A 10822-nucleotide genomic window follows, 5' to 3' on the forward strand; every position below is an offset into this window, starting at 1 on the left:
GCTGCAGCCCCACTCCCAGCACCGGCTCCAAGAGGCCGGGGGGTGCGGACAGGGATGAGGGGTGGCATGACCCTCAAAAGTTTGGGGACTGCTGCTCTAAAGTATAATTCAAGAATGGCAGGCTGGCTGGCTGGCTGAAGCACTCTTGCAGTATAGCTGGGGGTAACTTACATGCTGGAGACTGTGTGTGAGAGTGGTTGTTCTCATAGAGAAGCAGTGTAAAATGCACCCCAGACTGGAGAACTGAGGGGATGTGCTATCCAACAGTCCAGATTGTACCCTGGGTAATGTCACAGGGACATGTTTTATTAAAGGTTTATCTTTCATCTGGACTTTTGTGTCATTCTTTATTGATCTGCGTTTTGGTATGGGATGGATTGGGGAGGTAGGGAAGCTATGTATTGTTTCAGCTGCTCTCAGCCCTGGCCTGAATGGAGATCTGAGGAGGTTGGCAGAAAGAGTACCACTTTTGCTGACTCCTGTACATGGAGGTGTGGAGAGGGCACAATAGAGCTGAGACCAGCCTGTGCAATCTGCTCATAGATGTCTGTTTCTGTGGCTGTGCTTGCACAGTCTCTTTTCCTCACAGGCCAAGGAGATCCATGACTTCTTTCCTGCTCCAGGCAGGAATGTGTCTAGTAGCTCGGGGGGCGTGGGGCGGGGGCATGATTGCATGCTCACAGAAGTGAGCTTGTAGTTGTGCTCATTGACATGGGCAATCAGGAAAAGGCATTTCAAAAACATGCTGAAGATTTTAAAGAGACAGGGTGGGTTCCGGTCTCTATCTCTTGGGCAGTGGAGTTCCAAACTGTGACCAGAGCAACCACTGGCACAGGCATAGGGGCATTGTGGGACAGCTGCGGGAGAACTGTTAGGGTCAACACATGTGATTCAATGTCTACTCTCACACTGTGTCAATGGAAGGTGGACCAGGTTTTTGATCTTTCAGTGAAGTGGTGTTATTGTGGCACTGTAATGCAGTGGTTAGATCAGTGGGGGAGAGATTTAGGTGCAGACAATATGTACAATTAGATCGAAACAAGTCGACTTTGGTCAATCTAACTTTGTCTTGTAGATCAGACCTTTGCATCCTAGCTAGACTCTAAGTAAAGATGCACCCATACATTTTCTAAACAGACATCAGTTTCTTATATAAAATTGATACTTTGCAGGGTTGTTGTACCATGAATAAGTTTTAAAGTGACCATGAAGAGCAAGTAAAGATCTGTTAGCTGCCTGAATCTTGCTCAAAAGTTTAAAACTTTGTACATCAATGTACAGACTACCTAACCAGGAAGAAGAGGTGAATGAGGCTTTTTTTAAACAGCTAACAAAACCATCCAAAGCACAGGACTTGATGGGGGACTTCAACTACCCAGACATCTGTTGGGAAAATAACACAGCCAGGCACAGATTATCCAAAAAGTTCTTGGAATGTATTGGAGACAGTTTTTTATTTCAGAAGGTGCAGATAGCTACCAGGGGACAGGCTGTTCTAGCTTTGATTTTGAGAATTTGAAAGTGGAAGGCAGCTCGGGTGAAAGTGATCATGAAATGATAGAGTTTGTGATTCTAAAGAATGGTAGGAGGGAGAACAGCAAAATCAAGACAATGGATTTCAAGAAGGCAGACTTTAGCAAACTCAGGCAGCTGGTAGGTAAGATCCCATGGGAAACAAGTGTAAGGGGAAAAACAATAGAAGACAGTTGGCAGTTTTTCAGAGAGACATTATTAAGGACACAAGAGGAAACTATCCCACTCCATAGGAAAGATAGGAAGTATGGCAAGAGACCACCCTGGCTTAACCAGGAGATCTTCAATGATCTAAAAATCAAAAGAGAGTCCTACAAGTGGAAGCTAGGTCAAATTACAAAGGATGAATATCAACAAATAACACAAGTATGTAGGGACAAAATTAGAAAGGCCAAGGCACAAAATAAGATCTAACTAGCTAGAGACATAAAGGGTAACAAGAAAACATTCTACAAATACATTAGAAGCACGAGGAAGACCAAGAACAGGGTAGGCCTGTTTCTCAATGAAAGGGGAAAAATAATAACTGGAAATGGCAAAGGTGCTTAATGACTACTTTGTTTCGATTTTCACCAAGAAGGTTGGTGGTGATTTGACGTCTAATGTAGTGAATGCCAGTTAAAATGTGGTAGGATCAGAAGAGGTTAAAATAGGGAAAGAACAAGTTAAAAATTACTTAGACAAATTAGATGTCTTCAAGTCACTAGGGCCTGATGAAATGCATCCTAGAATACTCAAGGAGCTGACTGAGGAGATATCTGAGCCATTAACGATTATTCTTGAAGTCATGGAAGATAGGAGAGATTCCAGAAGACTGGAATATAATGCCTATCTATAAAGCACAACCCAGGGAATTACAGACCAGTCATCTTAACTTCTGTACCCAGAAAGATAATGGAGCAAATAATTAAGCAATCAGTTTACAAACCGCTAGAAGATAATAAAGTGATAAGTAACAGCATGGATTTGTCAAAAACAAATCGTTGTTAAACCAACCTGATAGCTTTCTTTGACAGGGTAACAAGCCTTGTGGATAGAGAGGAAGTGGTAGACATGGTATATCTTGACTTTATTAAAGCTTTTGATAGTGTCTTTCATGACCTCATAAATAAACTAGGAAAATGCAGCCTAGATGGAGCTACTATAAGATGGGTGCAAAACTGTTTGGAAAACCATTCCCAAAGTTATCAGTGGTTCACAGTCATGCTGGAAGGGCATAATGAGTGGGGTCCCACAGGGATCAGTTCTGGGTCTGGTTCTGTTCAATATCTTCATCAATGATTAAGATAATGACATAGAGAGTACACTTATAAAGTTTGCAGACGATACCAAGCTGGGAGGGGTTACAAATGCTTTGGAAGATAGGATTAAAATTCAAAATGATCTGGACAAACTGGAGAAATGGTCTGAAGTAAATAGGATGAAATTCAGTAAGGACAAATGTAAAGTACTCCATTTAGGAAGGAACAATCAGTTGCACACATACAAAATGGGAAATGACTGCCGAGGAAGGAGTACTGTGGAAAGGGATCTGGGGGTCATAGTGGACCACAAGCTAAATATGAGTCAACAGTGTAACACTGTTGCAAAAAAAGCAAACGTAATTCTGGAATGTATTAGCAGGAGTGTTGTAAGCAAGACACGAGAAGCAATTCGTCCACTCTGATTAGGCCTCAACAGGAGTATTGTGTCCAGTTCTGGGCACCACATTTCAGGAAGGATATGGACAAATTGGAGAGAGTCCAGAGAAGAGCAACAAAAATGATTAAAGGTCTAGAAAACATGACCTATGAGGGAAGATTGAAATAACTGGGTTTGTTTAGTCTGGAAAAGAGAAGACTGAGAGGGGACATGATAACAGTTTTCAAGTATGTAAAAGGTTGTTACAAGGAGAAGGAAGAAAAATTGTTTTTCTTAAACTCTGAGGATAGGACAAGAAGCAATGGGCTTATATTGCAGCAAGGAAGGTTTAGGTTGGACGTTAGAAAAAACTTCCTAATTGTCAGGGTGGTTAAGCACTGGAATAAATTGCCTAGGGAGGTTGTGGAATCTCCATCATCTGACTTTTAAGAGCAAGTTAGACAAACACCTGTCAGGAATGTTCTAGATAATTAGTCCTGCCACAAGTGTAGGGGGCTGGACTAGATGACCTCTCAAGGTCCCTTCCAGTGATTCTATGAAAATCTTGGCTATCCCTTCTATGATTCTATGAAAATCTTGGCTTTGTAGGTGCTGCTTACAACCCGTCTGGAGGATATATCCCTTCCTTTCATAAAAAAGAAGTTGGATCTGCTGGACAAAGGATACAACTAGCTCCTCTTGGTGCATCAGCATCAGGTAAGGAGCATCTCCATAACCTTATCATGTACTGCACCATAAGCACAGGGAATGATATTCAATTCCCATAATTTCCAAGGAGGGTTTTTAAGAGTTTATATATATATATATAACACTTGATATGTTGGACTGGATCTGTAATGGTGTAAATCAATTGATGTAAATTGACATAACACAATGAAGCTATGCTGATCGACATTTACTGAGGATCTGACTGGTTACCATTTCAAAATGGCATGGACCTTCCACTAACAAGGTCAGGTACATGTATCAGTAATAAATTCCAATTTTTAAGCTTCCATCTTAAAGTAGCCCCAAAGTTTTCAGCATTATTTTTCATAATTTTTTAAATAAAGGACCCTCTGCTAAACAGCCTGTTTTAACTGGTCTCCTTGTATGGGCATTTAAGATGGGTTTTGTTGTATTTTTATCTCATTGTGTGGGAGTTGGTCATGTAAATCCTTGGGCTTTGAGATGAGAATATATTCTTTGATGAGTGGAATATTACAAAGAATAATGCTGCTGTGTTAATAGAACATTTCAACGTAGCTAGGCTATTTTGTCTGACTTCTGTTTTCTGTAATATAAATGACTGGTTATAACTACAGTTGATGTAGTTCTGCTTTGTATTAAAGCATATGTGAAAGGAACTGTTATTTTATCATGCAGTATTTATGTATTTAGCAGTTTAAGACCAATACAAAATTTCACTGCATATAACTGTTACCTCATCTCATCTGTAATAGACATCACATTCTGGGCACTAGAAAGATATTGAATGAATTAATAATGAATTAGGCTATGGAAATATCTCTGTGGAGAAGTAGAGGAAGCCCATTGTTTGGGACATTTAAAACTAGACTAGAACAAAATCGTAATAATACCTACTGTAGGGGACAGTACTGTGTTGGCAGATAGATATTAATGAACTGGATGCCCTAACCATTTTTTTCTCTCTCTAACTTTTCTGGTTAGAATACTACTATTTTTGTAGCACATTACTTTCTTCTCCCCATAACATAAGCTTCTGTTTTTGTTGCTTCCTTTTATTTTCAAAAATATTTGTGCTCTCATCTATTTTCATGTCTTCATTTATTCTGCCTATCATATATTGTTACCATCAGTGACATTAAAAGGTAAAGAAAAAATTAGCTAAAATTAACCAGCCAAAAAGGCTGTCGGCATTGTGTCTGGCTCAGGTGCTGTCATGTCAGTAAGAGGCATGTATACAGCTTTGGTTTTTTGCATGAGAGCGCATCCTTGCTCTCAGCAAAGCTATATATTTTATCCATTGAACTCCGGGCAACCTTCAGGAGCAAGTATCAGAGGGGTAGCCATGTTAGTCTGGATCTGTAAAAAGCAACAAAGAGTCCTGTGGCACCTTATAGACTAACGGAAGTATTGGAGCATAAGCTTTCGTGGGTGAATGCCCACTTCGTCAGGCGCAGAAGCAAGTATATCTTGGAGAAAACCACTGTGCTAATTCTATGATTAAGCCCCTTTAAGGGTGACACAAATTTTCACGCTGCCTCCATGGGCATGTCTGGCTTTCTTTGGACCACTGTAATGCTCAATATGTAAATTGTATTTGATTGGCTCTGCCGTGTCAGTCTTCTTGATCTGTTTGGTGGTTTTCTGCATGCTGTGGTTGTGCCAGGAGGAATGTCTTGTGTCTTGCTTTGGTGGAGGAGGGGGCATTATAGCAGTTATACTGCTAATATAGGCACAAATACAGAAATAACATATGTACCTCCTAGGTAATCATGTTCCATAATAAACTATTAGTGTGAAGTTTTAATAAAAAAAAAAATTGAAATTCAATGAAAGTAGTTTCATTGTAACCTGGTTTTGTGGATCAGCATGGGAGGTGGTAATAAGTGCTCATATTTCAAAATGACCAACAGTGACATGGTCTTAGAATTTAGGGTTTTGAAAATCAGAATCCACAAACAAACGTATGGACGCTAAAACAAAGAACTGCTAAAACCTTGCATTTGGCTCCCAGACTATAAGTCATACACGCAAAGGGCCAGCCCTTATACATGACTACTTGGCCACCTTCCCCACTGCCAACAGAATTCAATTTGAAGCCATGTTGCCACTAACCTCCTCTCTGGGGAAGGGTAGAAGGCACAGAGCAGTATTTAATGCTAAAAGGAACAACATTATCGCCAATAGAATTCACAATGGAAATAGTACTTGGGGGAAGATATGTCCCCCAGTTTCACTTCCTTGGGGTGGCCTCTGCTAAATGCATGAATCCTCAACTGTGTAGGGCAGTTGAAACTTGATGTTGAAAAATACAGGGAGCAAGTGAAGTGATTCAAATGGGAGAAGTGTGATTTGGCTGTAGCAGCAGGGAAAATAGATTATTTTGTCTGCCTCATATTGGATAGATAGAACGAAGAGAATTAGGAAGGCCAGAGAGTAGGTTACAGTAGTCCAGATGGGAAAGCACCAAGCCATGGAACAATATTTTAGTGGTAGGAGTAAAAGGGATAGGGCATATATGAGGAATGTTGTAGAGGAAGGAGTGATGAGCTATGGCTGGGAAGAAAAAAGGAAAGAAAGGGAAGAATCACAAATATCCTCAAAGTTGTGAGCTTGAGTGATCTGGAGCACAGAGTTGACAATGATCACTGGAAAAAAAAAAGGAAGAGAATTGAATTAGCAGTAAAGTTTTTAGTTCCGTTTTAACCATGTTACACTTGAGAAGTGGCAAAACATCCAAAAGGATGTATAAGAAAAACATGGAGAGGGAAGTCTGGACTGAGAGAATAGGGATGCAGAGGTAAATTTGAAAGAGGTGATATGAGAGATCATAGGAGTTGAGATCACCCGGATGCAAACGTAGAGTGAAAAAATAGGAAGATCAATGACAAAGCTTGAGAACATCAACAGGGGGTTGGGAAAGGAGGAGAGAGAGAGAATCCAGCAACAGTAATACTGTAGGAGCTCTCAGCTAAGGAGGAGGAGGAGAACCAAGGAAATAGAGTCACAGAAGTACAAAGTGAGAGGGTCTTCAGGAGAGGTGAGTGTTCCAGCAGAGGCCATTTTGATTCTTGACAAATCTGACCAGCACTCAATAAAAAAAAGTTAACATTTTCAAACAAGTTAAGAGAGACAGTTATCAGACGAGTAAACACCCATTTTCAGTGACAACAGTATCCACAGTGCAGATGTGTGTGTATATATGCTGTAAGATCCAATTTTGAACTAAATTTCAATCTCAACACATTTTAACAGAGACCATTGCCCCCCCCCAAAAAGTGTTTGTCAGCTGAAAGTTGCCAGTAAGACACATCATAATATATTTGCCTCTCTGGTATCCATGTAAGGTAAGGCCATGGCTACACTTGCAAATTTGCAGCGCTGCAGCAGGGTGTGAAAACACACCCTCTCCAGCGCCGCAAATTGCGGCGCTGCAAAGCGCCAGTGTGGTCAAAGCCCCAGCGCTGGGAGCGCGGCTCCCAACGCTGTACGTTATTCCCCACAGGGAGGTGGAGTACGGACAGCGCTGGGAGAGCTCTCTCCCAGCGCTGGCGCTTTGACTACACTTAGCGCTTCAAAGCGCTGCCGCGGCAGCGCTTTGAAGTGCAAGTGTAGCCATAGCCTAAGACACTTTGGGAAACTTGCTTTAGACTTGATAGAAACCTTATATAGCCACCACTGCCTAGTTTAATAGATCTTTTATTGTGCAAGTGCAGTAACCCAGTTAGTATTTCACGATCAGTCGCACTGAACAACCTTCTACTGAGAACAGCACAGGACTATTAGCACCTTTTAATTCCATGAGTCAGAAATAGTTAAGCTTTGGATATTTTCTCCTTTAAAATGGTGAGAGATGTAACTTCTCATCCCCACTGCTTCTGACCTTTTGTTTGTTTGTTTGTTTCAGATTATTCTTGGAAAACCAAAGCTGCTCGTGCTCAATTACCAGGCCCTACTTACAATCCAGCTGCAAAAAACATGAATATCCTGACCCGCCCACCTCCAATTCAACCAGTACATGGAAGAACAGACTGGGTGGCCAAATATGGAGGACATCGATAGAAGCCCTGTCTCATGGTGCACTTTTCATGCAAGCTACATTGTCATCCTACACTGGGAATATGAAATGTATATTTCCCTTAATTTCTGTTAAGACTGTGCAACAATAGAAAGACTGGAGATCTTGTATTTTATTTCTTCTACAGGTAATAAAATACATTTTACATAGCAATATTCAAAACACTGGCTAAAAGATGGGATTTTATGAAATAATGTATATAGCATCTTGCCAAAATTGAGTATTTGAACTACTAATAGAAAAAGTGTACATTTTATTAGAAAACTTTCTGTAGACTCAACTGCTGCCCCGTACACTTAAAATTGCTTGACTTTAATTTGTCCTATATGAGTAATCCTGCACTGGTGATTTGTGAAGTAACAACTGGCTTCTGAATGGATGCTGCTTCCTTGTGCAAGTTCCTTTCTATGAAGTTGAACAGTGAAAGCACAAATAGTGTTCTGAGGAGAAAGATATGCTGTGTTGCTAGCTAAACAAAGGTCCCAGCACTGAGCTAGATGTGTTTGGTGTTTCCTTAGGGATAGTCTCTGCACAATTGTATACATTGGTGAGTACTTACTCCTACAAGCAAGCCATGGAACTATTTGTGTGTAAGTACTCACCAACAAGAGAAAGGGTTGCATTATTTAGCCCTAAGCAGTGTAGTGATGGGAGTTTGGGAACACAACTTACCAAGTAGTGAATGCTACAGTCATGGGGCCAAGGTACCCTAAGACTTTAAAAAAAAACTACTATTATAATTAAGCTATGTGTAGATTAGGCCACAGTTCTGTAGCTCCCCCCCACACACACACACATTGCCCAGTTGAAGTCTTAATGAGGTTACAAAGAATCAGTTACGCAGTATATTTGGCTTATTGACTGGCTAATTCACCAAAATACTAGATAACTGGTTAGTTAACTCCCATTGAACTGTAGTGTCTTTTCTTAGTGACTATAAAATTAAACTATAGAATTCCCCACTACTTACAAAAATTCACCAAACTACATAAGACTGGAAATGAGACTGTTAGTGGAAGAAAAAATTTAAGATTGTTTTCCTTATTGAAGTAAGGATCCAACTCCTGGTTTCTAATAAGTATACAAACTCCTCTGATGCAAGTAGGAGGTATGCAATAGTCAAAGATCTATAAACTTGTCCATCAACAACACATTTCTTCTAATAGGTTATATTTTAATATGCTAAATCAAGGACTTTATATCTTCCAAGAAGCTGTTGGGGTTTTTTAAAATGTTATCCTGGGATGTGTGCTGTTAAAACCTGCATTTAAAGTAGAAATTGTAGACTTAATAGCTACATTAAATCTGCCATTTTAAAGTCCTAAATGTGTATGCACTCAATTTTTATACCTTTAAAAGTACAGTTATGGATTGATCCAAGTATTGTAAAAAGTATTTTGTATAGATTTTATGAGTGTATAAAAATTTTTAGTTCTTGTTGTAGACCTAATTTGCCATAATCCAGTGGTTATGTAATTTACAGGTGCTCAATTTAATCAGAGGCAGACTAGCCATAAAAAGTAAACTATTTTGCTATGAAAACTTCACCCTAAATAGTAGCTAAATAAAATGTCAAAATGTAATACTGGAAAAGTTGTTAATAGTATCTGTAGTGTGATGTAGGAATTTCTGATTAGTATTTACTACAGAGGACTTCAATCCTATGTTGTGTTTTTCTTTACTGGTTTGTCAGTCCTTCAAAACTAATCTTCCTTGTATTATTTAAAGGCAGTTTTTAATATGCTATTTAATTACTGGTTATGTTACTAAAGGACAGACAGACTTTCAAAACAGGCCTGGTTCATTAGTGCACTGTGAATTGGAAAGCACTGACTTCATAATAAAGATCACTTCTCAGGATTACAAGATAGTGGTTTACAGTCTTTATTTATTGTTTTTTAAACAATTTTTTTATAGTTAAGTCAAAAAAACATAAATGGCCTGTGAAAAGTCACTTAGGCCAAGAGATTCTGAAAAACTAAAATATCTGTTGTCATTAATATACATGCCACCTGCTGCTTTTATGTGATCAGAACATATTTACAGCCATGCAAATGAAACTAGCAGCTGATATGGTCAAACAACCATAACCCAAACATGATGATGCCTTGAATGTACTGAACTGTTAAAGCATGCGTGTCCTCGAAATCATGAACATTGCTTTTAAAAATGTGAGTGTAAACGCCATAAAAATGGTTAATAAATGCAACAACAAAAAAAATAAAGCCCAATATTTTCTCCACTCAGTCTCCACTTGGGTGGCTATTGCTTCGCCTGAACATGCAACGAGCTGCTACTTGCAGCAGTTTGGAATTGAAACTGCCTCCTAGATTTTATTAGGGGTGAAAATGCAGCCACAACAACATTTATCTCTTTATTTTCCAGTTTCGTGGAACAATGGAGAGTAGTGTTTAATGATAGCTACTGAACAAAATTTTAGAAGTTATCCACACATTATAATCCAGTGAGGCCTGGTTCTGGGATTTAGGCACTTAATTTGGCAGTTCAGAGTTTGTCCTTTTGTGAATCCAGTCCTCCTTAGTCTTCATTCATATTTTGTTCAGTTTGTTTAAAGTGTTGAAGTCCACCTTAAAGTACACCCACCTGCATATGTATCCTACAGAGCACATGGAGTTTGCTCAAATCTGTAACAGACCTTGCCTCTTTGCAAACTGTTAGCCCTTGATAACAATGATAACAGATTATAATCTGCACTCATTTTTTTTCCTTTTCCACTTAGTGGTTGGGAAGGGGGGAGATGGTTCTTATGTAAATACCAGCCCACTGCAATGACTTTCATTTTCACAAAATACACCCATGCACACAGTGTAGGAAAGCCACAAAACTGCACTAGTCCAGACAAGCAATAAAAAAAGTGACCCT

At 39.5% G+C, this 10822-nt stretch overlaps 1 protein-coding gene across 3 annotated transcripts in view; it reads left to right on the forward strand.

Annotated features, from left to right (window-relative positions):
• The window catches only part of MAK (male germ cell associated kinase), a 49652-nt gene extending 39850 nt beyond the window's left edge, over positions 1-9802 (forward strand). For 2 of the 3 annotated variants that reach the window (XM_045007592.1, XM_045007593.1), the window contains 2 exons: positions 3763-3870; positions 7769-9802. In XM_045007592.1, the coding sequence (XP_044863527.1) occupies positions 3763-3870; positions 7769-7923 (263 nt within the window). In that variant the 3' untranslated portion in view covers positions 7924-9802. The remainder of the gene's footprint in view (positions 1-3762; positions 3871-7768) is intronic. The other variant, XM_045007596.1, reaches the window with a different exon arrangement.
• The last annotated feature ends 1020 nt before the right edge of the window (positions 9803-10822 follow it).

The sequence above is a fragment of the Mauremys mutica genome, chromosome 2 (assembly GCF_020497125.1).
Source record: "Mauremys mutica isolate MM-2020 ecotype Southern chromosome 2, ASM2049712v1, whole genome shotgun sequence".
Lineage (NCBI taxonomy): Eukaryota > Metazoa > Chordata > Testudines > Geoemydidae > Mauremys > Mauremys mutica.